The sequence below is a fragment of the Corvus kubaryi genome, unplaced genomic scaffold (genome assembly GCF_017639235.1).
Source record: "Corvus kubaryi isolate FWS band 111438036 unplaced genomic scaffold, C.kubaryi_AGA036_p1.0 split1-131, whole genome shotgun sequence".
In the NCBI taxonomy this organism is placed as follows: domain Eukaryota; kingdom Metazoa; phylum Chordata; class Aves; order Passeriformes; family Corvidae; genus Corvus; species Corvus kubaryi.
Window position 1 is genome coordinate 27,039,042 of NW_024582073.1, and position 27,016 is coordinate 27,066,057.

The following is a 27,016-nucleotide window of genomic DNA, read 5'->3' on the forward strand; positions in this document are numbered from 1 at the left end:
CGGCCCGCGGGCACCGGGGCGGGACACGGGGTGTGCCCGGGGGTCCCCGCGCTGCTCCCGGCGCTGCTCCGGGCCCTCGCTGGGCGTTCGGAGCGGCCGGGATCGCCCCGCTCGGGGCAGGGGCACGCCTGGCTCCCAGGGAGGTGTTTGTAAACGTAATGGGAAGTTCTCCCGTGGAGGGTGGGCGACCGCAGGTGTGGGGACATGGAAAGGTTGTTCTCGGCGCTATAGCCCCGGAAAGACTCCAAAGGGCAAGGGCCGGAATGGGCCCCTAGAGTTGGGGCTGGTCACTGCGAGAGCTGGAGGCCTCTGGAGGCCCCTGAGTTATCCTGTGGTTTCAGCACAGCGTGGTAAAGTTCTTTTTGTTACCAAGAATAAGGTTACAGGCCTCCCTTTGAGGACAATACAAGCGGTCCGAGACTAGTACTTCAGCTCGAAGCATTTAATATGTGTTGTTTTGAACATCACAATAAAAAATAAAGTGCTTTGGCGGCCGCCCCCCCCCCCCTTTTTTTTTTTTTTTCGTTCCATTGTGGTTTTTTTTGGTGCAGTTAGTGCTCCATCCTCTTGAAGAGGAGACTTGTAGATAGTAGAAGGGTAGTGGCTTCGAAGTGAAAGAGTGTAAGTTTAGACTGGATATTAAGAAGAAATTCTTTACCGTGAGGAAACTGGAACAGGTTTCCCAGAGAAGCTGTGGCTGCCCAGTCTCTGGAAGTGCTTAAGGCCAGGTTGATGTTCCAGGCTTGGAGCAACCTGGTCTAGCAGAAGGTGTCCCTGCCCATGGCAGGGGCTTGGAACAGGAAGGTCTATAATGTCCTTCCCAACCCAAACGATTCTGTGGTTGTGTGAGATCAGTGTGGCTATGCCAGGCACAAGAGCAGTTTCTTGGAATCTAAACAGAGGAGTTTGTGCATGAATTTGGTTCTTGCGGCTGAAAATGAATGAACAAACTTAAACCTACCTCATTTCACTGCACACGAAGTGGTTTTGTCTCAGTGGGATGGTGACTTGCAGGTCTGGTAACATGATCTCACAACCAGAGGCCGGTCTGAGTAGTTCCTGTGGCACACCTGCTGTCCAGGTGGGTATCTGTTCCTGCCTCTTGTTCTCCATGAGCAGGACCAGAAAACTATTTATGCTGTTAATTTCTGCCACTTCAGCTTTTTGAATTGGCTCCCCTGGGCCAAATGAGAATTGGTTCTGATGGAGGGGAACAGATGAGAATGTAGCACCTTCCAATTTAGTTTAATTTATACTCCCAGCAAAGCTACTCTTGGGTGCAGTTTTACGTGTTAAAACTCTACATTGTTCCCTTTACAAATAGCAGCAAGAGATTTAGGGTACAGTTCTTAAAATTTTGAGTGGTAGAGGGGAGGAAAAGATCTAAGTGGATCAAGATGTGTCTTTTTACAGCTGTTCATTAAATCTTTTACAGAAACTCCTGCAAGATGAATTAGTCCTTCACTGGAAGTCTTTGGTTTGATACTCTTTTACCCCTTAAAGACTGCTGAAACCTTAAATTCGGACTTTGTACATACATTTTCACTACCAATTAACATCTGCTTCTCTCAGTGATTTGAAATCATGAGTTTCCGGTGTGTTCTGTTGCGAAAGAGATGCAAACTCTGTTTTTGTTGGTGCATTGCTGAAGGAGACATGCAGGGTGTGTTGTCCCTAAGGTTGAGATCAGGAAGCTGTGGAAATGGAGTATGAAATATGTCAATGAATGGTAAGTGCTGCTCAGAGGTCAGCTCAGAGCACTGCTGGTGTGTGGACAGAGTCGGGAGAGACCTGTGCTTGTCCATACCCCGCCTTGAAGAGTTTTTGTAGGTGTCTAAACTGATTGGAGAGTCAGGATTAGGGATTCCGTGTCCTGGGTGTGTTAGAAGGCTTTGGAGAGCTCTTAGATTAAAAGATTACAGTAATTATGTGAGTAACCCTGGCAAAGGATTGCTGCAGAAATAACAATCCAAACTGAAGAATTCCTTAATTGTTTTTATGTCAACAGTGTGGAGGGAGGGAAGTTCACAAACCTTTACCTGCTCACATTCTTGGTGGAGGATACCTAGGGGAAAGCAGCTTGTTTGCTTACAAGAAAGAGATGATTTATGCTGAGGAGACACTTTTTGATTAGGGAAAAAAGATGTGTTGAAAGGACTGAAAATTTTCTGAATGTCATTTCCTACTAGTCCTAGATTGGTTTTAATGAGATGGGTGTAGTGTAGGCACTGCATCTGCCCTTTGCAGCTTGATTCATATACTTGATTCCTTAACCCCTATTTCATGGTCACAGGTCGGGAATTTGGCAAGGGAAGGGTGAGAGAAGAGAGCCTGGGGGCTGCTAAACAGGAATCCTTGGAGTGCATAATCCTCTTAAACAAATGAGTAAGGTGTTTTGAGCAATCCCTCAACAGCATGAAGACCTCTTTGTCAATAAGGAGCATTGTCTGCTAGTGTAACTGGTAACTTCAGGGGTGAATTCTGGGGATGGGTTTATGCTCCTCTGTGCTATCAGGAGCTCCCCAGAACTGTTCCTGTTGTGTCCTCCGCAGGCCTTGCATTTGTTGGCAGAGGAAGGAGAAAGGAGATGGTCATAAAAATGTAAATTAAACATGTAGAAAATACTGAAAGGAATTCTCAGGAGCAAGCTGAAGGTCCATAACTGATGGAAGACAAATGGGGGTGGGGTTGGGATGTATGTGTGGAAAAAAAGACACAGCATTTTAAGTAGCACTCCTTGTACCTTGGTCCTTCCCTGAGTTTCCCCTGCAGTGGCCTCCGTTTTCCCCACTTATGTTGGAGCTCCTATGATTTCTAAGGCTTTCTTCTTTCCTTACATAGGTTATATAAAATAAAAGGAGGATCTTCCTTCATCTCCAAGTTCTGTGGCTATTTCAAGGAGCAGTAGAGGAAGAATTTCAGTCTTCTGGCAATGTAGGTGTCAGCTCAGGTCCTTGTGGAGAGGAATCTGTTGTTTCACCTTGCTTTTATACTGGGCTTGTTTTATGAGCAGCCTCAGATGCTACCTCAGCTTCCAAATGTCCTTTATTTTGGTTTGGGGTAAATATGGGTAAGAAGGAGACACTTTGATTGGATTTGTGTCCATAGGAAATCTTACAATAAGTCCTGAAAATAACAAGTTTTGAGCTTTGTTATAGTTGGGATGAAGAAGAGATTCAGCCTTTAGTATCTGTGCTGTCACCTGGTTTGCACAACCCAAATAAGGAAGGGCTTGGTCTAGATGACCTTTAAAGGTCCCTTCCAACCCAAACCATTCTATGATTCTATGAAATGTAGCTTGAGTTGCATTGTTTTAAATGAGATTTGTGCCAGTGAGGTGTTGCTGCTCAAGGAGTGCTTGAAAGCTCAGTGTAAACAGTATTTAAATTCCATATGTGCTTTAACATACCTTGTAAATGGATCAGTTTTCTTCTTAACATGTAAATTCCTGCTTGGACTCCGTGATAAATAATAGAGTACTTTTCTAGAAAGGCTTGTTAGCTGTAATACACAGGTGAGCTGTAAGTCCTGCTTGAGCCTACAGATTGTGAGTTTTGTTCCTAAGAGGTAAATGTGGTGGATTTTCCAGTTATTTGTACTGGAGTGAGCTCTACTCTTGGCTGGGGCCTTGTTGCCTGGAAATGCCAGAGTAACCACCAGTAGTGTGGTGTTGGAGTAACTCTGTCCCTTAGTTTCTAATAAGGTTTCTTGACTGTGAAACAGCTGGCGTTCCATATACAAGCTTTTACCCCATGGCTAAATTTAGATCTTGCTTTTCAAATCTCCCCTGAAACAGCAGGGATTGGGTACTTGAGCACTTTTCATAACTGCTTGGTTGTCCTGAACGATGGACCAAAGTAGGCTCTTGCCCCATTACATGTCACTTTTCAGCTATACAGCAGTTGAAGTACTGGAAAACCAAAACAAATACATCCTGTTATTTGTATAACTTTATTTTTAAGCCAAAACTGAACAGGGGTGGGGCAGAAATGAATTGTCTGCCTGGGAAAGACTGTCCAGTCTCTTATTTTATTTTTAATACACTTTCCTAAAGGTCTATTACAGGCCTCTGTTGGACATGGTAATGTTACCTTAGAACTCCGACTTGACTCTTCCCCTGTGCTTTTGGGAAGAGTTGGATTTGATAAGACTTGTCCTTATGCTCTAGGACTTCATCTGGAGCCTTCACTTTTGTAACTTGGCCTGTAATTTAGATGTGAGCATTAAAATAGCATCACCAATGGGTTTGGCTTTTTGCTGGTTCACAGCTGAAGAGCAAATTTTTTTTAAAATTTTTTTTTTCCTCCAGTCTTCATGAAGCAGCATTCATTTACACCCAAGCACCCAAATTTGTTCTAGTAAAATCGATTATCTGAACGGGTTTGGAAGTTGTAAAGCATGTCCTGGGTGGAAGCTGAGACTTTGCTTCTATTTCTGACTCATACCTGCTGTGAACTTGGGCATGCCATTTCCACTTTCCACCTGTTTCCTTCTCATCTTGTATCTGTCCTAACTAAATTGCCAGCTGCTTGCACCCAGGACTTGCTGTTTGTGCCACGTGGAGCAGAACCTCATCCTGACCCATGCCCCTGCTGGTAACTGGGGCAAACGTTCCTGCAGCAGGTGGGGCCAGGAACAGAAGTACAGAACTGTATTGAGCCACTTTAAAAACCCCTGAAACTCAGACTCATCCAGCCCAGAGACTGCAAGGTGATTTTTAGGATTTTTTTTTTTCCATAAATCACTTCAAAAATGTATTGTTCTCCAGACATTTGCCCATGCTAAGCTGCCTGTCTCTGGAGACAGCAAATGGCTCAAATCTATAGCCAGGCTTTTTGAACCAGCTGTATTTTCTCTGAAGTAGGGCCATACAATAATGTAAGAAGCACATATGGTTTTCAAGGGTAAATCCATACAAAGCTTAAATTCTAAGCTGCCTTTTAGGTATCAGTGCCTAAATTTTTTTTTTTTGATAATTTAGAAAATGCTCAAGAGCTTTTTATCCTTGAAAAATATATTTATACAGTCTCCTGAAAATGGAGAATTGACAAGCTTTCAAAAACACTTTTGTGCAATGTTACAAATACCTGAAAGTAGATCTGGAATGAACAGTTGAAGTGGGAGTGGAGAATTGCTGTAAGGTGTAGAGAAATGTGGCTATTTGTCACTTTGTTCACAACAAAGAGACTGTGGAGTCTCCCTCACTGGAGACATTCAGGAACCATCTGGACACAGTCCTGTGCAATGTGCTGGAGGATGACCCTGCTTGAGTAGTGAGGTTGGATCAGATGACCCACTGTGATCCCTTCCAACTTGATCCATTCTGTGGTTTTTTAAAAAAATTTTTTCAAAGTACTGAAATTGCAGAGTGACAGATATGTGGCTAGCAAGCATCTCTCTCTTACTTTGCAGGTGGATTTGTCAGTGGTTTGGCACAAACTCTGTAAAACTTAGATCTGAATCAGTTTGGTGTTGCCTGTTTGTTCTTTCCCTTTGCAGGCCCATTTTCAGATAGTCATTCCCATACTCCTGGAAGCCTGGAGTGTTCTCCCCAAGGCATTGCTGGTGGTAAGGACTGTAACAACTCCTTCCCAAGGGGGATCATACTCTGCTGTGCTCAGGGTTGGGTTTCACCCAGGCACATCTCCTGACTGTGAGGGATTGCTTGAGTGGCTGGGCTCAGGTATATCGATTCCCTGCTCTCCTAACCAGCATTCCAGCTGTTCCTGTACTTGTTTTGCCTCTCCTTTGCTGGAAGCAGGCTGCTCTTCACCAGATGTGCCTTGCAGTTGATGCAGGTGCAGGGCCTTGTAGCCCTGCCTAGGAAGGCCAAGTTCTCAGACAAGAGGAACAGAAAGAACATTCTGTGCTGTGTTCTGTAGCTGTGGCTCGTCATTCCCCTCCCACAGCCAGCCTGGTAGCCCCGTTCATTAAATCTCATCTTAGGCATATTTTCATAAAATGGTTTGGGTTGGGTTGGAAGGTGACCTTAAAGATCATCTCATTCCACCCACGTAGTCTGGCATGGGCATGGGCAGGGACACCTTCCACTAGACCAGGTTGCTCCAAGCCCCGTCCAGCCTGGGCTTGAACACTTCGAGGGACAGGGCAGCCACAGCTTCTCTGGGCAGCCTGTGCCAGGGCCTCATCACCCTCACAGTAAAGGTTTTTTCCTAGTATCTAATTCAAATGTGCTCTCTTTCACTTTGAAGCCATTCCCCCTTGTCCTGTCACTACATCCCCACGTCAATAGTTTTGCCCCATCTTTCCTCTAAGTTCCCTTCAGGTACTGAAGGGAATTATGTCACCCCAAAGCCTTCTCTTTTCTAGGCTGAACAATGCCAATTCTCTCAGCCTTTCCTCATAGCAGAGGTATTCCATCCTTCTCATCAACTTTGTGTCCTCCTCTGGACTCACTCCAGCAGCTCCAGGTCCTTCCTGTGCTGGGACCCAGAGCTGGACACAGCTCTGCAGGTGGGATCTCACCTCAGCAGGGCAGAGGGGCAGAATCCCCTTCCTCAACCTGCCCACCCTGCTTTGGATACAGCCCAGGATACAATTGGCTTTTGTATGGCTTTTTCTAAGGATTTCACATGGATTTTCTCTGTTACTGCTTTGTATTTCCTGGTGTGATGAGTTCTGCAACTGTATTTGTTGTGATTTAGGTTAAAACCCTGCAGGTCACTGAGCCAAAGTGCACTTTGGCTGCTTTCCTTACAAGTTCGCTTCATCCTAGTCTGTACCTTTCTCTATGGAGTTTTACTTCGTGTCTGTGTGAAGCTGAGGATTTGCTGCAGCTCCTTAGAGAACAGCAGAAGGTGGCTGGAGTTAAATCCTGGGTTTGCCAGCACTTTCTAAGAACAGAGTAAGGACTTTAGATTTAGCAATAGCACTGATGTGTGTAGGCTGCTTCTGGCGTGGTTTGGTTTTTCTGTTCACTCCTTTGAGTACAACTGAAGCATAAAAGCAGTGTATCACTAAACTTTAGTTGGCAAAAGAGAACCGTGTAGCCCTGTGATGGAAATGTGTAGTACGTGGATCTGTATGTACATGGATTTTTTGCACTCTCTTACTAACCCTAAGAAATTGTGTTATTATAAGAATTTAATAATGCATCTTAAATTCTGTGCATTATGCTAAAAATATTTCTTTCCTTCTTTCTCCTTAAAAGCTTTAGCTTCTTCCTAAAAAGAGAAAAAGAAAAAATTCTTCTTTTCTTGTTCAGACATGCCCAAGTATGTATATGGAACAGTCTGGGGACCATGATTCAGGATCTGTTATTTTGATTTCAGCTTCACTGTTTCCCTCCTTAAGTCTTAGCTGCTAAAGTTCTAAAAGAGCTAAAGGGGTGTGTAGTAACATATTGGTGTATATGTTGGGGATTCTGTATTAGGGTTGTGCCTTCCCAGGGTCACTCTATGTATAAATTAAGGTTTTTATGTCAAACACGTGCAGGGAGTAAATCGGTTCTGATCCCCTCAAAACTCTGGTGTTTAAAAAACCATATGGCAATAAATGTAGGTGTGCACCCTATTTATGCCAGAAGCCTTCTCCCTCTTCCTCCTCTCAGGCTTTCTTCTGTGGTAACATTCTGTGCATTTGCTGTCAGCATTCCTTTCAGCGCAGATGCAGTCATTCTCCTTGGCTTTTTGTTGCCAGCACTCACTGTGCTCTTTTTCTACAATTATGTTGTGTTGTTTTCTCCTTTCAGCATCAGAGTTGTGAGAACTAAATTGAAAATCACTCTAGTGGAGTATCTGGAGAGCTGGGTTTCCTCATGAGCCCAAATGTGTGTCCAGCAGTGATGCCATAGCTATGAATCTTTTGGAAAAAGATCTCTTGCTGTCTGTCTTACTTGACATTAGGTTTTTCTTGGGCTGAGGGACCCTCAAGCTCCTCAGTATCTCTCGTTGTCTGGTCTGGACTGTGCTCTGTTCACAGGAGGTATGACATAGTACCAGTGATGTAACAGCCTTTGGATATTGGGATTTTAGTTCTGCTTTGTCACTTTGCAGAATTTCTGAGAAGATAAAAACGTGTTCATTTGCAAATGAAAGCAGTGCTTAAGAAGTTGTTTCTGTCTTTGTTGGGAGGAATCCTTGTATCAAGTACTCAATGTGAGAAACCTCCCCTAATTTCTAGTAAACTGAGTAATCACTGTAATAGGGTGAGCTACAGGTGTTTAATGTCTTAGAATGACAGGCACTGAATGAGGCTTCAGGGCTGCTTTTGAAAACATGAGCTGCTCATGATTTCTTGATATAAGCACTGATATGCACTTACTTGGTAGGACATTTTTTGACTCAAGTCTACCAAAGGAGGGGATTAATGGTTTCTGCTCTCTTCTCTTCTCTCTCCAGTTCAACAGAATGGAGTCCGACACTGCTCCTACACAGCATCCAGGAAAAACCTGTATGTTAACAAAAACACAAAGGTTATCTGTCAGGGTTTTACAGGCAAACAGGTATGTTTGTAAATAATTTCTTCTATCACCCTTTCAGTTCAGAAAGCTAACTGCCCAAAAAACATAATAATACATAAAATGGATTATATACTGCCTTTGTCTGTGTTGATAGGAAGCTGGACTTCTTTCACCATCAGGAAGGTCCCTTCAGCAGTGTAGTTTACATTCTTTGGCCCACATACTTGTGCACAAGCTTGAAAGTTGGTTTTGAGTCATCTCTGTTATTGTGCTTTTCATTTTTGTTTTTCATCTTGTATACAGCTGAAAGGGTTTCTTTGTGAAAGGCTATTTGCAAAAAAACTGCAAAAACCTGACCATTTTAGAAGTGCTTCTTTTCACAAATGCATTTCAATATCAATGTCTGAGAATTAAATTTCTGTTTTTATTTCAGGATATTTAATAATTTTCTCAGATTCAGTTTTACATATTTGGAGGCAGAGAAGGCTGCTTTTGTAAAACCACCAGCTAGTCATGGATGAGCATGCTAATTTCTTCTATTTCACTGTAGTGTTTGTCATCTGCCAGACTTGATGTGGAAAAGAAACTGTGTCTGCTGTGTCTGCAGGTGTATTAGCAGCACACAACAAAATATCCTTTAGCATGCAACCACAGTGCTCTGATTAAAAAAAACCAAAACAGAGCATATTAGCATATTCCAAATGCATTTAAAACATGTGGATGCACTCTTCAAAATATCTGATTATATATGTGTAGTGAAAACTTCCCTTCTTATTGTAAATTTCAGTGACATAAATTGCCTTCAGAGTTGCAGATAACATCAAACTTTTTGGTTAATTTTATTTGCTATTACATGCTTTCTAACTTTACGTATTTTCTCTCTCCTAGGGCACCTTTCACAGCCAGCAGGCATTGGACTATGGCACCAATCTAGTTGGAGGAATTTCTCCAGGGAAAGGGGGAAAAACTCATCTAGGTCTGCCTGTGTTTAATTCTGTGAAGGAGGTAATTTGCAGCAGTGACTGGAGGGCACAGAGTTTAAAGCTGCTGAAGGGCTCCTTATTTCATTGCTCACACTGGAGAGACAAATATTTGAGCTGTGGATGTCACTGGGCAAAGAGTGAAATAGAGGCTTTGTAAAAGAGGGAGCATTCACGGTGGTCAGGCACAAGTTTGGCTTCCACTGTGAAGGTCACAGAGTCTGGGTACACTTGCTTTATGAAGGCAGCTAGTTTCTGATTGATTCTAGTGTGCATGATGAATTTTTAGCAAACTGTTATGTAAGAGTATTTATGATGGTGATCATGGGGCAGAGCCTTTCCAGACAATGGTCAGTTCTCAGTTCCCTGGTTGTGTCCCATCTTCAGGGAATTGAAGACTTGCTTAGGTAGTAGTAAATTAATACATATCCTTAATTCATGCCTGAGAGTGGATGTATTTTAAGTGGCTTCTTGTCAAACGTTCTCTTCAGCCCCACTAAACACACGGTGCGTTTTTTGTTGTGTCTGTTGCAGGCCAAAGAACAAACGGGTGCTTCAGCCACTGTCATCTACGTCCCTCCCCCCTTTGCTGCTGCTGCTATCAACGAGGCCATCGATGCAGAGATGCCCCTGGTGGTGTGCATCACTGAGGGTATCCCCCAGCAGGACATGGTGCGGGTCAAACACAGGCTGCTGCGGCAGAGCAAGACCCGGCTGGTGGGCCCCAACTGCCCCGGAGTCATCAATGTAAGTGACCTTTGGCTTTGATCCAAGGCTGAACTGTTCCTAGTGGTGGTTTGAATGTTCCATCTGACTTCTCCCACTCTTTCCTTAGCCTGGAGAATGTAAAATTGGTATCATGCCTGGTCACATTCACAAGAAGGGAAGAATTGGTGAGTTTTTGCATATTTATGCGTCATCTAAAACACAGTTTTGGTGCTCTAGTGTTCTTCCTCATGAGGCAAGGCACGTCCTGCCCTGAATAGAGTTGATAGCACTGTGGGACAGCTTGTCTGTCCTCAGTTTGTACATGAATTTTGGCATTATCAATCCTGAAGGCCAAAATCAGGAAGTCTTCCATAGTGGGCACAGGGTACTGGTGGTAGAGGCAAAGCAGTTGGGAGTTTCATTGACGTGGTATCCTTAAAGGAGAGTCCTGAGGAAAACTCCCATTTTTCTTGGGATTTGAGAGCACTAAGCTCTCCAACACTATTCCTTCCAACTGCTTGGCTGCTTAGGACTGGGATCCTACACTTACAGTGATCTCAGCATTACAGCAGAGAGGAGAGACTACAGGCAAGTTTATAACATGCTAATTTAGACAACTATGAAACTATCCCAAGTGGAAGTGACAAATATACCCATTTCTCAGGCAGTGTGGTTAAGGGCAGGAAGGCAGTGACTTGTTCATAATCAATGTCAGTCACACCCCCTGTGTGTAAAGAGTTACACACCCTGTTACATGCAAGTCTCTTGTCCTGACTTCTGTCAGCTCCTTGTTGTAAACTATAGAAATAATGCAGTTCAGGAGCTTTAGAGAAAATTCGTCCAAAATATGCATTTGTACTTAAGTAGAGCTTCAGAAATCCTGTTGCAGACAGCACATGCTGCTGTTGCCTGTCTGCAAGGCAACCAGTTTCACTTGAGCACAGTAGTACCCTTTGCAGCACTACCATTTTTTTGGATGGAAAGTGTGTTTGTTGTGGGAAAGCCTGTTCAATGCTGTTGAACTACAGGGACTCAGTACAGTTTTTCTAGCATGAGGAGCCATCTCTGCTATGTAACCACTTCTGACCTGAGAACAGACTGCACCTTGGGAATGCTGGGAGATGTGTTAACACTCATGTTCAGCCTCCAGCTTTCACAAGTACCTGTAAACTTGGAATTGAAAAATCACATGGCTGCAATTATGCCTTTATAAAAACCACTGAGACATTACTCTATGACTGTAAAAGGTAACATCAACCAGTGTTGCCCTGAGCTCCCTTCTGAATCAAAGTTCTGTTCTGATTTTCCAAATATATACAAGAAATGTGTTGCAGTCACAAGTTACTAGAATCTGAGTGCAAGGCACACCGAGTGCAAAAGAATATTTAAAATCTTGAATCCGGTAGCTCTGCCGTTGCTGGAAATGTTTTCAATGGTGATCCAAGGATCAAGGAATAAAAATGTAGCTTTGCTACCCTCCCAGTTTCATCTAACACTGTGACCTTTGGTGATGTCCTCTCCAGCCTTCCATTACTGTGAGGAGTCCAAGAATCATCTCAATATACTGTGATGCAAGGTATAAAAATAGCCACAGTCTTTGGACTTTCATCTGTAGCTTCTCTGAGGCAATCTGATCTTAATGGTAAACAGGAAGGCTTTTTCAAGCATAGCAAGAAGAAAACTTGTGCTAGAACACATCTGAGCTGGCCAGCAGTATAAATAGTTGATAAAACTAAGGTTGTTAGTCTGGTGGTGTTATTTTCTCCTCTGTTCATGCAATGTATGCACTATATTCATTGTTAGATGGCTTGAAGTAGATGGAAGATAATGCCTGTTTCTCCTCAAAACTTTTCCTTTTGTAGTGTTAACAGAAGTCTTGACTTGAAAAAATGAGCAAAAAGCCATGCAAATATTTTGCCCCTGCTCTAAGCTCTGTGCTACCTTCCATCCTGAATTTAGAACTGGGATTGTGGTCTCTTGTGATATTGTAATGTAAATGCCAGATGTGTTCTGTAGAGCAGCAACAAATACCTTAATAGTGATAACTTGCATTTGTGCAGCATTTTTCTGTTCTGGAAGATCTCTCGTGTGCCTGGCCATACTGGGGATGTGATTAATACAGAAGTCTTTGGTTAACTGTTGAGCTGCAACTCTGTTTCAAGTTCAGTGCATCAGCTACTCACATACAAGATAAGAAGTATGTTCTATTTGCTTTTCAGTTTTCTTTCCTGGTAAGGCTTTAGCATGACAAAAATACTGAGTTCCTGGGCAGCTTTAGTCCATTGGCAGTTAAGTGTCAAAAGGTGACAACCAAGAAATAGTACAGAAAGAATCTTACAGAGTGTTTTGGCAAGGACAGCTGGAAAACCTGGAATCTCATGTTGTTTGTTGAGGTGATTTTCATTAGTGGAAGAACAGCTGCCTCTAGTTATGTGCTGTGTTAGTGGTAAGTTTATCTTCTTTTCTTTCCTCAAGGTATTGTGTCAAGATCTGGAACGCTGACATACGAAGCTGTTCATCAGACAACACAAGTTGGGTTGGGGCAGTCTTTTTGCATTGGTAGGTTCCATCAGAAACAGACTAATGTGCTTTTTCTTTACAAGCATAAATCCAAAATAATTCCTTTTTGCAAGTGTAGAATTTGCTGAATGGCAGTTGTGTTGAGAAATGGGATCCCTATGTGCTGTGAAGAGTATAGCCCTTCTCTGTTACCATTTCCACATAAGGTTAATAAAAGCCTTAAAACCAGCTTTGAACAGAGAACTGCCAGCAAATACGATGTCAATTCGGAAACAGATTGTCCCAGTAAGTTTAGTATTATAAAGGATTAGGGCATTCTTAGGTATTTAGTTGGGTGTGTTAAGCAAATTAAATTTCCTGACAGCACAATTCTAGAGCTGGGGTCTTGGTCCTGCTGTGTTCGTAACATTTTGTTTATGGTTTGAAAGGTGAACATTCAGATATCAAAGCTTTCTGTAAATTGTGGGCGAGGTACTTGGAGCAGGAATTTGACACACTATGACTTGGGTAGAGCCTTCAGAGCTTCCTGTCTTATGAGGCTTTGGGAATACTCCTCATGCTGAAATTTACTTTTAAACTTCCATTGTAAATGCAGTGTCTTTATCTTGAGTTACTCTTTATTTGTGGTTTTAATTTTTTTTCAGGGATTGGAGGTGATCCCTTCAATGGAACTAATTTTATTGACTGCCTCGATGTCTTCCTGAAGGATCCTCATACTGAGGGGATCATATTGATTGGAGAGATTGGAGGAAATGCTGAAGAAGATGCGGCAGCATTTTTGAAAGAAAATAATTCCGTAAGTCTTAAAACACTTTGCTTCCAGACACCTTCATAGTTAGCTGGCTTTTGTTGCTGCATCAAGACTGAAAGCTCAGTTCAGTCTCTAATCACTATTTACAAAAACCCCAAACAGTCATGGGTTTTTTAAAGAAAAAGAGTTGAAATTAAGAGTGGTGTCGAGGTTGGACTCAATGATCTTAGAGGTCTTTCCAACAATATTCTATGGTTCTGTGAACTAGAGAGCAGTGTCAACTTAAAAATTTCATTCCTGTAACAATATTTGTAGTGACTTTTTTTTTTTTGTAGTATGCATGGGTCTGTAGAGAGATTTAAAATTTCTGTTTGCTTCTGGTTTATGATGATTATTGGGAGAGGAAGTATTCCACACTCCTTTGAGCTGTCTGAGCTGTTTAATAACTTTGCCTGGTGAGTTGATATTTAAATAAAAATACAAAATGAACAATCTGCCACCTGGAACTGCTTTTCCTCTCACCCTCCTCCACATAACACGTTTCTCTCTTCCCAGGGCCCCAACGCCAAGCCAGTGGTGTCCTTCATAGCCGGCCTGACGGCTCCTCCGGGCCGGCGGATGGGCCACGCTGGAGCCATCATTGCTGGGGGGAAGGGGGGAGCCAAGGAGAAGATTGCAGCCCTTCAGAGTGCAGGGGTTGTGGTCAGCATGTCCCCTGCTCAGCTGGGCAGCACCATCTACAAGGTTGGTTCCTCAGGCATTGGCTCATCCAGAGCAAGAAGCCACTTCTGAGGGAATATGAGTTGGGAGTACTTCTCTTACCCAGATACTCTCTTGCTTAAACATAAGAACTCTCTTGGCTGGACAAGCTGAAATTAGTACATAAAAGATATGTGCATGCATTAATACTGTTTTATAGAAAAGTAAATGTAACAAAATAGAGAAGAGATTACATTCTGCTTTCAAGCGTAGCAACTTGTTGAAATTGTTTTCTGGATGCAAAGAGCCTGAATTAATTTAAAATATGAGAACATTATTTCTAAGTAGGGTATTTGAGGAAGGAGAGCCTTGGCATATAATTCAGAGTTATGGTTGAATATATACAGCTGAAAAACTGACGTGTGGAATGGGATTATTTGCATTTTACTTAATTCATATCCAAAAAAAGGGATTGCTTCATAGCTAGAGGAGATGCATAATTCAGCTCTGTTAGGTATTTTTTGTTTCCTATGGTGACTGTATAGTACGGCATCTCCACAGGTTGCTGTGGGATTCTTCCCTTCTTCTATTGTGCTTTTTCTTTACTGAGATGAAAATCTTTATTTTGTTGCTCCCTTGGCTTGAGTTGTTTACTGTAAGGATTCTACTGCAGTTCTGATGCAGAATTGATGTTTTTCAAGCCCATTATGTTGTGTCTGGGAGCAAATGGTTCCCTGACAGCACTGCAGTCTGGCAGTGACTGCAATCTGGCTTTCCAGAGCTGGCTTGGTAATGTGAGGTGGGAGAATGCTTATTTTCCTTTCCCCTAGCTTGCACACTTCACACATTTTATATTTTAATTTTTAATACCAATTTCTAATTCTTAACATCAGATTTCCAAAGATAAATACGAAGTAATTTGAAATAGAAGAGTAATAGAAACATTTTCTGTTTTCCCCACTGGTAACGTCTGTGTGCTCTTTGCAGGAGTTTGAGAAAAGGAAATTGCTGTGAGAGAAGACACGTTGGAATACTGTCTCCAAAACACCAGTGCAGCACCCGGCCTCCGCTTACCTTTTGTCTGCTAATCTTCAGTTGCCCCAATGACTTGACATTGGTCAATGAATTTGACTCGGAAGCCATAAACCTCCTGGCTAAACCTGTTTTGATGTCTCCTTGTTTCAGACGTTGTCACCCCGTTGTAAATCACAGCAAATTAATAAATCTACTACTAAATCTGACCCATCTTTTGAATTCCTGAAGCAGAGGCGTTTCTTCGGTCATCATAAACAAAATCTTTTGTAACTTAAGCACTGCCCCCTTTTCAGGTAAAGTTGCTTGTAGAGCTGCTTTTAAGGATCAAGGCATTGACTTTATGCACATACCACACTTTGCTTTATTTTTAAGAAGTCCGGTCCTGCTCGTTCGTTGCTGGCCAGTACCTTTGAACAACAGGCCAAAGTTTCCGTCCATTAAACCAAAGCTGCTGGATCTGAAGGGATTGGTGTTGATCCACGTAGCTGGATATGCCTGTGGTCCAGACTTTCTCTTCAAGGCTGTTGAGCCATGCACAGTGCAGTCCTCTACTGGCAAGGAATTCTGTTTGTTGTGTATAGAGATGGAACTGTTATTGATAAAAATTAATATAATTTCACATGCAAACTATATATTCAAAATTGTCTGTAGCTATGAAGATGATTTGGTCTTTAGCTTATATTACCTTAATTTCCACTTTATCTTAACTAGCGTTGCACTGCTTGTGTTCTGAAATCCAAGTAACAATGGGACATAGTGGAGGAGAATTATTCTCTGGAAAAGAACATAATAAGATAACTTTCTTGTTAACCACTCCCAGCACTGTAATGGAAACCCCCTTTTTTTTACTGTGGATATAGCCCAAGTATTGTGCCTATAAATGTTGCAAGTTTTATCAGGATGGACTAAACCCCAAATTGCTTTATATAGAGGACTGAAAGTTCATGTAACCTGGCACTTGTTTAAAGCTAACCTTGTGTTCCATAAAGGTGCTGTTACGAAAACTCGTGTCGTTATTTATTTAAAACTGTTCTTAATGTCCTCATCAAATAAATCCCTGTGGAATTTCTCTTCCTGAGGCAAGCAGGTGTGTCGGTACTGACATTTGCAGCTCCTAGAGCTAAGCCCTGATGAAGTGCATAAGGGACAGGTCACATCTCTGCACACTGAAGGTGTATTAATGCACCTGATGTATGGTCTGGCATCAGCCAGGTGTTCCAGGCCTTGGAATGATTTACTGAAATGAACCTGACACCTTGTCACTGGACAGCTGAAAGCAGGATTGAGCAGTGAATCATTTGATAAAGCCTGTGACAACAGATAAGAGCTTTTTTTACTAGATCTGCTCAGTTTGCTGGTGGTGCCTGTTTTAATCTGGAGCAAAAAGACTGACGGGTGCCCTTTAGAGAAATAGTGCTACATTGTCTTAGTCTGGCCAAGAGTGCAATTCCTCAGCAGTGAGTGTCACGGAATTGCAGCCAGTCTCCTTATGAGCCTGATGATCAGAGTAACTCATGGCAGTGCTGTGCTGGTGCCCTTTGGGATGTGCAGTGCTCTGTGATGAACTGCCTGGATTTCATCCCTGTAACAGATGCTCTTCCAGGACAGTTGAGGTGAAGGGAGTTTCCTGCTAGGGTTTGCTCCTTGGAAGCTCTTTTAGAGGCACCAGCTATTTTAGAAGACAGCTATAAACTCCACTGATTGCTGCACCCTTAGAAAGTGTTTCCTTCTATCTTGAAATCTGAGGATGGGTTTAACAATTCACCCTGGTCTAAGGTTTGCAGCAGAGTCCAGTGCTGCTCCTCAGCAGCTGCCTGGATCTGCTCCAGCCTGGACACCTGGAACTGATGTCACCTCAGGCTGGGGAGGAGAGGGACCCTGACCTTGTCTGATAGAAAGGGTTGGACTGCACAATTTCACAGTTTTGCTGCCTAAAAATGTGCACTTGACAAGTACCAGCTAATTAATGACAGTGTCTCTTTGGAAAACATTCACATCTGTTTAGTACCATATGTTTTTGTGGATAAATATTTTGAGTAATCTGATCTGGAAAATTGTTTATTTACTTCTTTTAAAAGGCAAAACTTAAATTAGTGTTGAACTTTTAAGCTGGTGCTACTTTATAACCTACTAGTTAACCTAGATAACTATAACCTGATATAACCCAGGCAGTTTTTATGTGCAAGAGAAATGCTGCCAGTGTTGCTGTTCCCATAACATTTTATGAAATGTTCCTTTTTGTGTTTTTTGATCTACACTTGACAATTGCATCAATCTGTAAATCAGTTTCACTTTTGAGACATGAATTCTGGAAGTTCATTTTGGTCAGGGAAATTTATTGCCATGCTGATTTTCTTCAACAAAGGGAGAAAGATGTAGACCCCCTTAGGCATTTTTTTCTCTTACTGAACAATATTTGGTTTTGGATGATCCCTAATACTTCCTAATGATTGGATCCCCTGGTAGCAGCCAGGTGTCAGCGCAAATTGGGCCAGAAAATGCTAGAAAGAGACGCATTTCGAGGGGTTTCAAGAAGAACCTCTGACTTCTGTGCTGTTGGGTTGAAAGCAGTGGCAACTTGTGATGCCCAAAGAACAGAGTCTTAATTTTGTTGAAACTGGAGTTAAATCTTGTGCACTAACATAATCATTTGCTCAGTTTACCATCACCTTCACCTTACCTTTGCTGCTGCCTGGTCAGGATTAGATGACAGCTTTTCCTTAGAAAGGCTGTCTGATACCATGGGCAGGAGCCTGCAGGGGATTTTGGAAGGTGGCAGAAGGAGCTGAAGGAGCTGTGCTGCTGTGGATACCTGGCAGCAGCACATCCTGGGTGTTTTGCACAGTGGGCTGTTACTCCTGGAGCATCTGTACAGGGCTGGGAGTGCTGACCCAGCCTCTAGCTTTGGGACGACTACAAATAGCTGGTGAAGAGGGAAGAGTCCAGGTTTGATGTTTTCCACAGAAATTTTAACACCAAAACAAAAAAAACAAAGTCTTGGACATCAACTTGCAGCACTCCAGTAGCAAATAAATGGGGTTTGTGCTACTGGCCATATTGTTATATAACTGTTTTTCCTGAGTTATTTAATAAGGGGTTAAAACTATACTTGTCTATCAGAGATTATATCCTAGCACAGGGTGGTGCAGTTGGTCTGTAATTAAGGCTACAGGCAAGAGCATATTTGGGAATTGCTGTTGGATTTGCATCCAACCTTGTGCAGCCCAAGGCTCTGAGGACCCTTCACAGAGGGCTGATAGAGGTGAATGGTGGGGATAAGGTGTTTCACAATGTAGGGTGAATAATGCACAGCCCTGAAATTATCTGCCTCTTCCTCCTTTCCTGCCCGGGCTGTTTGATGAAACACAGAGCCCTGTGGCTGAATGTGTGATGGAGGTGATTCTATGATACAGGAATTAAAACCTGTTAGGTACCATTTTTAGCAAGAGGTTACTTCGGGATGTCCCCTCTCCTTGTAGCTCTGTGAGTTTGGTTTAGTGTTTAATTGACCTGAAACCAATTTTGGCAATTTTGGAAAATTTCATGACTCAGAAATGCTGAAACACTTCCAATTTTCTAAAGGAATTTGTCATCTTGTCCCATTTGAACTTGAGGTGCAAACAGGATATTTTCCTAGAAGTGGAAATTTGAGAGTTTTGCTCAAGTTAAGAACCTTGGGGAACTTGCTCAGAATTGCACCAGGGTTGTGTTTTGTTTGCTTGTTTCTCTGTTTGTTTCTTTGTTTTGTGTGAGTGGTGTGTTTGTTTTTTTTTGTTTTGTGGACTTTTTTCTTTGTTTTGGTTTGGGGTTTTTTGGTGGGGTTTTCTCTTGGTGGTTCCAGGTCCCCCCCATATTTGTTGGACCTGCTGACCATCCATAGCTCACTCACAGTACTCAGACCCAGGCAATTTGCTGCCACTCAGAGCATCCAAAAACCTTCATTAAATCTGATTTGCTTTCTGCAGCAGTTATGTGATCTCGAAAGAAAAGGCAAGAGATGGCTCTCTGTTTACACAAACCACATAAATTTATAGGGCTGGGAGTAAACCCGTGTTTCTGTGCTATAATGGGTAACCACACAGAGCAGTGTTTGTGCTGGAAGTAGGAGCAGTATCCTGTAACGATGTCTGTGCTGTGCAGATACATAATTGAGGGTCTCTTAAAACCAGTTTTATTGCACAAAAAAGACAGCACAGCAAATTTATAGTTTCCAGCACATCTGTAATGTTATGAGATAGCTGCTTTAAAAAACCCCACCAGCCTCCAAGCCTGTTCCTTTCCATTTGCTGTTCTGCTCTCTAGGTGGCAGGTTTTGACTCCAAAACATGGGTTTGGTTCCTGCTCTGAACTCGGGCTCAAAGTGTGCCAGAGAAATAGAAGATGGAAACAAACCACTGCTGCTTTATTCTTTCTGGGTGTTAGATTGATTTATGATTGTATCCTTTTATGTGAGTTGGAGAGAGGTGTTATAGAACCTGCCTGGTTTCCTCACGGTGTGCTCGTGATGTTGACATTTCTTCTTGTTTTTCATGGTGGAGTGTGTTGTCTGAACTGTGTGGGTTTGGCAGTCAAATAGGCCCTGCCTTAGAGAAATACCTGTCTTCATTTTGAAGCAGGCAAGAAATGGCTTAGACTGTTTCTTCAAGGGTTTAACAACTTTGCCCTTTTTTTCTTTTATCCAGTTGTTTGCTCCTTGGAAGAGAAGCATCCTCCCTGCTGCTGTGCCCACCAGGCTCTGTAACCTGCAGGGCAATGGGTCAGCTGTGCCATCAGGGCTGGGGCCAGTCCTGCTCCTCTCAGTGCCAGCCGGGCACGAGACCAGTTTGGTTTAGTGGAACCCACCCAGTCTCATGGGAGGTGTCCCTGCCCATGGCAGGGGGGCTGGAACTGGATGATCTTCTGAGGTCCTTTCCAACCCAAACCATTCTGTGATTCCACGATTCAAGATCTTAAGTGCCAGCCCTTGCATGGAAGAGGCTGCCAGGGCTCCTGTGGGCCAGGAGCTGTGTCTGGGAGCAGCTGCTCTGTGTGTGGAGCCAGATGTGTGCATACAGCCACAGGTAAAAGTATCTCTGAAGGATTTGTGCCTTGCTCAAGGTCACCCTCTCCTTCCTTGTTCTGCTTTCAGACTGCAAGTCTGATTACTGACTGGAGCCCTGGGTGCAAGGAGGAGAAAGCAACAGGCAGGAGATTTAGCCTCCAATCATTCCAGTAATTTAACTGGGTGTATTTTATTTATCTTTGTGTAGACAACTGTTATGTTTTCAAGACAGGCACTAAATTTTTTTCTTCCCCAGAGTATAGATGACTTGGATGTAAATCCAGCCAAAGCTCACAGATGCCAGCCTAGACTGGGGCTCAGCCCTGTCCTGAAATATGGAATCTGGGGAAAGATCCATATCCATATCCCAACGTTTAGACACGTGGTGGAATCCAGTGCTTGGACAACCCATAAGAAACAGGGCAAGGGCAGCAGAACCTCTGAAATAGTAATATTTCAGTAGTCAATAGTTTGATCACTGACCTCTCCTGGTTAGAGCAGAAACTTAGACACCCACACCTGAATGGAGACAGCTACACCTCCAGGACAGCTTGGCTGGCTCTACCTGGAGCTGCAAGCTCCCTCCTCTTGGCCAACTGACCAAAGTCATGTTGGAAGTCGTTGCTACCCCCGCACTTCAAAAAGTCACCTGAGCTTTCCTTTCAATTTTAAATCAGTGCCATTTTACTCAGTATGCGCCGTGTCATCCTCATTTCTGATGCATTGAAACACAGCAGCAAATCTGTATTTTTCAATTTGTCCTATTTATGGTACAGCCCATTTCTGTTGCAAAAACACAGTTAATAATTTATTTAATGTGTCTTTTATAAAGCACTTGAGAACGCCGAGATCTGATTTTGTACAGGGAATGAAATCATACAGCATTAATCCACTCTTTCGTGCAATGATGGAAAACAATATAATTAGAAGCCATTCTTTCAGCCTGGAAATTGTAATTGGATTGTGAATTTTATAGCACCGGCCTTCAAAGAATAAACAAGAATTAGTCAACTAAAGAAAATATGCTCAGCTTGTTTCGAGCAGGGGCTCTCTTCTGTGGTTAACTTTAGGGGTTATTGTTGTTTGTTCATTTTTTTATTCCTGCTGGCATATAAGGCATCCTTAGAAGTTTCTAACACGGATTTTTTTCCCTAGGGAAACCTGCTGTGGTGTTAGTCACTCAGCCTGAAGTCCTCCTGTCCTCTTTTCTTTCCACCCTGAAGTTTGCTTGGAGCACCTCTGGGTGCTCCTATGGATCAGATTCTGAGATTTGGTGGGGAAGGCAGTGTACCCTAAATGGGGGTGATACAACAGTGGCAAAAATGAAAGAAAATCCTCAAACCCCATAAAATGGGGGTGTTGGTGAGTGCCAGAGGCAGAAGAGAGCTGGCAGCAGGGGAATGGTGGAGGGGTGGGATCTTTTTTGTATTTTCTGCTCAACCATTTAACCTGCATTGAAGCACAGAAAAGAAATTGCTTGTCAAGGCATTTATTAGCTCTGCTTATGATAAATGGTAGAAATTATCTTGTGTGAGGAACTTAATGAGGACTGGGTAGAAAACAGGCTTCTCCTCCAGTGGGAATCACAGAATCATTATGATTGGAAAAGGCCTCCAAGACCATCAATTCCATGTGTTAACCCAGCCCTGCCGGGTCCCCACCAAACCATGTCCCTAAGCATCACCTCTACATGGCTTTTGAACACTTCCAGGGATGGTGATTCCACCAGTGCCCTGCACAGCCTGTTTTAATACCTGACCACCCTTTCTGTGAAGACATTTTCCTTATTTCCAACCTATTTGGAGCTTCTTTCTAGCCCTGCCAGCCCAAGAGTGAGGGTGGTGGCTGGACCTGCAAAGCTATGGAGGTACCTCAGGGCATGTCCTGCACAATGTTTTGTGTCCCAGCAGCCTGTGGACATGGGTGTTCTTCCTTGAGGAACTCCACCCTCCTCTTCTCTCCTTAACCTTGTCTCTAGTTTCCTAGATGGAAAGCTGTTTCCAGCTCTCTCCAGACAAGTAAACACCACATTGTCAGCTTACACAGTAAGGGCCCCTTTGAATTTTTTGTCTGACAGTGAAAAGTGAGGTTTTGGTAAACACTGCATATTCTTATGGAGATGTTGTTACCTTTGGTTTATGGTTAAATAAACCCAGTAACAACACAGTCTCTTGAAAATGCTCGTATCCATAAATTTGAGATCCTCCATTCTCCCCCCAGCCCATGAGGCTTTGCACTTGTCCTCACTACATCACTGTCCCACAGACAGGGCTGGGGACCCTCCTGTGACAGCTTTATGGCTGATGCCTGAAGAACGAGCTGTTACTCCTTGCAAATTGTTTTCTAGATTGCCACCAAAGTATACATCATTGTGTCATGGGATGGCAACTATATTAAATCTGGTTAGATAGTTAGGGTGGGTTGCTGTCATAAATCAGCCCCTGCCTGCCTGCCTGCCTTGTTGTGGTGGAAATACAATCAATAGTTGTTGCAGCAGTTTATGGAGTTAAAAACATTTCTTTTTGCAAAACAAATTTTTAATACTTCTCCAATTCATTAACATCCTGTCTATTTACTGCTTTGAAAAAAACCCCAAACACATCATCCTCTCGGAGTCTGCATTGTCACTTCAATAATGCATCCGTAGGAACACTTGGAAGTCGTTATGAAGGGGAATTATTTCATCATGATAAAAAAAGAAGGATGAGAACAGCTCAGCTGAAAAGATTGCGTTGTCAGTTCTGATTTAATGTGTGAATAATGCTCGCAGGATGGGGAGAACATCTTCTGCTGGATAGATTGTTTCTATGTTGTTAGAGTCGGAGTGCTGGGATTTACAGCTTCAAACTATGTTTCTTTTTTTTTCAGAGGATAGTTGTAATGAGCTGGGGTTTGTTTAAGTCCCCTTGACTCTAAGGATCTCCTGCATGCCAGTCATGCAGAAGCTTGAAGATGGTTTGGATTAGAGGAACTCAGCTGAAAGTTTAGACCAAAAGCCCTGCTGCCAACTCTCAAGTTCTTGTTGAGTGCCTTGTAATTTAATTCTGCTCCATAAGGGCCCAGCTCCAGAGGCTGGAATCCAGAAGTGTCCCTGTGAGGCTGCCAGCTGTTAGAAATGAACTCTCTCACACAGCACATTGCAGTGGCTGTGTCTCCATTTGAAGGGGCACTTCGGGAGCTTGTACCCCAAGGGTGTGGAGAAGAGCCTGAAAACCTGACCTACCTGCAACCTGAGAGCTCAGAAGCTGAAATGAGGGGAGCTCTGCATCCTCTGGAGATGTACAGCCATAAAGGCCTTCTGAACAGCTCCCTTTTCAAAGGCATGAGCAAGGGAAAAGTTCTTTAGAGGGTTTAAGAGCTGGCATTTTGAGGACCCTTCTGCCTTGCAGCAGGTTCCCATCTTCGAAGCTGTTAAGCAACGTGGCCAAAGCTTCCAGAGAGGATCTGAACAAGGAAGGAGTGGAAAAGTTACATTCTTGACCACACCTCTGCAATCCATGTTAGTGAGCTGCCTCGGGTCTGGGGGTTACAAGGTGGCAAGAGATGGTTTCCAGGTGGTTCATAGGACCAGAGAATGGTTTGGTTGGAAGGGACCTTAAAGATCAGCCGGATCTTCAAGTCTCATCCAAGGGCTGGATGAGAACTTGAAGTCACCTGGTCTAGTGGAAGGTGTCCCTGCCCATGGCAGGAAGGTTGGAATGAGATGATCTTTAAGGTCTCTTCCAGCCCAAACTGTTCCATGACTCTGTGATAAAGCACCCTGTTCCCATGTGGCTGGAGAAATAGCCAGCACTGAGTATCCAAAGAATTCAGGGTTGTGGAGATTTTTCAAGGGCTGCACTCTTCCCAGGGAGACTGTTTGATGTCACTAAATGAACCAGGTGATTAAAGAGAGAGTGACAGTAGCAGCTTGCTGGCATTCCATTTGGGAATATTTCTATCCTATTCAGTTGCTTGCTTTATGTGTGTCTTTTCCTGACTGGGGAAGTAAAATCCAGCCTTAAGACCCCCAGGTATCTCAGTTCTGAAGGTGTTTGCAATGCTTCTGCATTTATGGGCAAAGTGGTCATGGCAAAGAAGTATTTGGTGCAGAACACTGGCTAAAATGCTTTTATCTGTGTGTTCAGGAGGTCACACTCAGTGGCCATGACGGTTCTTCCTGGCTTTCAACACCTACACACATCGTTTTTATCCTGCAGACCTGGTTAGATCATCCCAGGGCTTGCTCCTAATGTGTGCTTGGTTTGGTGTGTGCCTGCAAAACATGCAAAATAGTGATTTGCACCATGGGTTACTGTTCTGCAAGGCTTTGAGCAAAGCCTTTGAACACTTTACCTCAGGGAAACTCAAGCTAAGTACACAAGCCAGGTGGCAGGAGGTGAGTGGCTGGGGGATCACAGGATAATTCAAGTGGGGAAGGGACCTCAGGAGGCCTCTGGCTCAGTCTCCTGCTCAAAGCAGGGTCAGGAACGAGGTCACTGCAGCAAACCCAGGCAGGCAGCAGCATCTTTTTTCAGAAATTTGTTATTTGAACATGAAGCTGCTTTTTACTCTGTCTCCCCACTGTGATCCCACACTTCAGTTTCCTGTTTGCAGGCTGATTCTGCAGCACTCCCAGCAGTCTGAGTATTTTAAGGTCTTTGTCTACATGGACACTTGAATTATTTACTTTGGCAGGGCTTGGTTTCTTTACTCATTGCCTGGTCTAGAGGTGGGGTGACCCATCTTCAAGCTGTGTCAAAGGGAAAGGAGAGGAAATCCTACTGCTCTTGCCCATCATGGTTAATATGTAAGTTGTAGCTCTGCTTCACAATCAGTTTTACTTGCCAGACTCTCTGAAGGTGGCAAAATATGTCCAGTGAATTTCTTGGCTTCTCTTTCATTTATCTACACACCTCAGGAAGACATAAGTGATCCATTAAAAGGCTTCAGACCGGTTTGGCATTAAGATTTAAGATGGGGCAAAGAAGACAAAGCAGTGTGATGTGGAAGGTAGCACGAACCACAGCTTCACAGCGTTGAAGGGTCCTTCACTCCTAGAATATCCTTAGTTGGAAGGGGCCCACAGGGATCATCAAGTCCATGAGCAGCAATCCCACACTCCATCTTCCTGGGATCCCTCATCACCTTTGCTGGCGCAACTCTTTCAGCATTTTCTGTAAACAACCTGCACTTTTTGAGCCATAATTATAATTCTGAGAGGAAAAGCAAGGGAAGGAGGGAGACAAAGAAGCAGAAGATCTGCTGCATTCTCTTTCCTTTTAGTTATATCCTTATTTTCCCTCCTTTTCTCCCCCTCCCTCCATGTGTTGCCGGCAGTGCCTGCAGGAGATCATTCATTTGAATGGGAGCAAGTGGTACCGGGAGGTAATTGTGAAGGATTACAACCGTGATCATGGCAAAAGAGCTGAGGTGTTAAATTCAAAACTGCTTCATTTGTGGAGCCAGGTGCTCATCCATGGGGCTCCCTGCTCCAGATAGAACCATTCCTGCTTCCCACATGGAGTGATGGACTTTGCAGCATCAGCTACCATGCACGGGCAAAGCCTCTATTGGTACTTTTGGCAGCTCTGTGAAAAACCTCAGCAATAAGAAGAGCTCAGGGAAGGAAAATTAAAAGAATCAGCCCCACAAAAAAACTTTTGCTGAAAGAAATGCATACAAATGATGCTGTAAGAGGTGAGTCTGTCACTTAGGCTTTCCTAGCCACACTAGAGCAAGGAGCCTCCTAATGAAACACATTTTAAAGTGATGAAAGCAAACACCTCAGAACAAATAGAGGAGCACCTGGAAAAAAATCAGTCAGGAGATTTTCTTGAGAAAAGCACAGTGAATTAAAAGAACTGATACTTTTACCAAAAGTATAGTCATCACATGGGAAGGGGACATCAGGAGGGCTGGTAGAGTTGCCTGGGTTCAGGGACAGCTGGCGGGGAAGCAGCCAGATGCAAAGGTTGACACAGGTGAGACCAAGAATACTTTTTTAGCAGGCTTGGAGCCAGTGGTGGTTTTAACACCTTGTTGTTTAATGAAACTGAACCACCTCCAGCTGAGCCCTGCCTGAGAGGCAGATGAACCTTTGGCATCTGAAGCTTTGGCCTATCCTGGGAAGAACTCTTTCCTTCTGTGAGCAGCAGTGTGGGAGTGCCAGCTGTGCAGGTTACCAACCTTCATCCTTGGAGCTGTTAGGGCTGGCTCTGATTTGGCAGCCCCTGTAGAACAGATATTCCCCTGAATTCCCCTGCAGAGACACTGATGTAACCCAGCTCTGATTCAGCTCACACAAAGTTAAGGCCGCTTTGTACTTTTCTAACTAAACATCAGGCAGAAGTTCCAGATAGTTCAGGAAAGGCTGATACTGCCCAGTGCAAGAGAAAATTTTGTCCTTAAGGACAAATATGTGTTATGGACAGTGCAGCAAGAGTATGAAAATATTCCTTCCTGCTTTCCCTATTACTGTGAGTGCTCCTACTGGGATGCTTGCTCTCTCCTTGGAGAACAATGGTATTTGGTTTGAGGACTGGCCTTCCCCTGCCATCTAGTCTGCTCTGAGCCAAGCACCTTCTAGAAAATAATTCCCTGAGCTGGTAAGTTTATTAATGGATCAAAGTCTACAAGGCTGATTCAATCTGGGGGTCCTTGCACCATCTATTCTGCACCTGGACATCCAGTTTGAGAAGTAAGCTTGGTGGGAAGGGAGGTGCAAAGTAGTTCTACAAACAGAATGATTTTCTCTCATTCTGGAGCTCTGGAGCTTTTGAAAAGCTCCATGAGAGCAATTCCTTATACAACTCCTAATAAAGGAACTCCTTATACAACCCTAACCTGACACTCTTTCCACTTGTGTATTTTGCTCTGTT

The 27,016-nt window shown here is 43.4% G+C and overlaps 1 protein-coding gene across 1 annotated transcript in view; it reads left to right on the plus strand.

The window, feature by feature from the left end:
- The window catches only part of SUCLG1 (succinate-CoA ligase GDP/ADP-forming subunit alpha), a 16,740-nt gene extending 621 nt beyond the window's left edge, over nucleotides 1–16,119 (plus strand). The window contains exons 2-9 of the mRNA XM_042053368.1: nucleotides 8,361–8,464; nucleotides 9,311–9,427; nucleotides 9,937–10,149; nucleotides 10,238–10,295; nucleotides 12,586–12,669; nucleotides 13,275–13,426; nucleotides 13,937–14,125; nucleotides 15,068–16,119. Of these exons, the coding sequence (XP_041909302.1) occupies nucleotides 8,361–8,464; nucleotides 9,311–9,427; nucleotides 9,937–10,149; nucleotides 10,238–10,295; nucleotides 12,586–12,669; nucleotides 13,275–13,426; nucleotides 13,937–14,125; nucleotides 15,068–15,094 (944 nt within the window). The 3' untranslated portion in view covers nucleotides 15,095–16,119. The remainder of the gene's footprint in view (nucleotides 1–8,360; nucleotides 8,465–9,310; nucleotides 9,428–9,936; nucleotides 10,150–10,237; nucleotides 10,296–12,585; nucleotides 12,670–13,274; nucleotides 13,427–13,936; nucleotides 14,126–15,067) is intronic.
- Nucleotides 16,120–27,016: the final 10,897 nt, after the last annotated feature.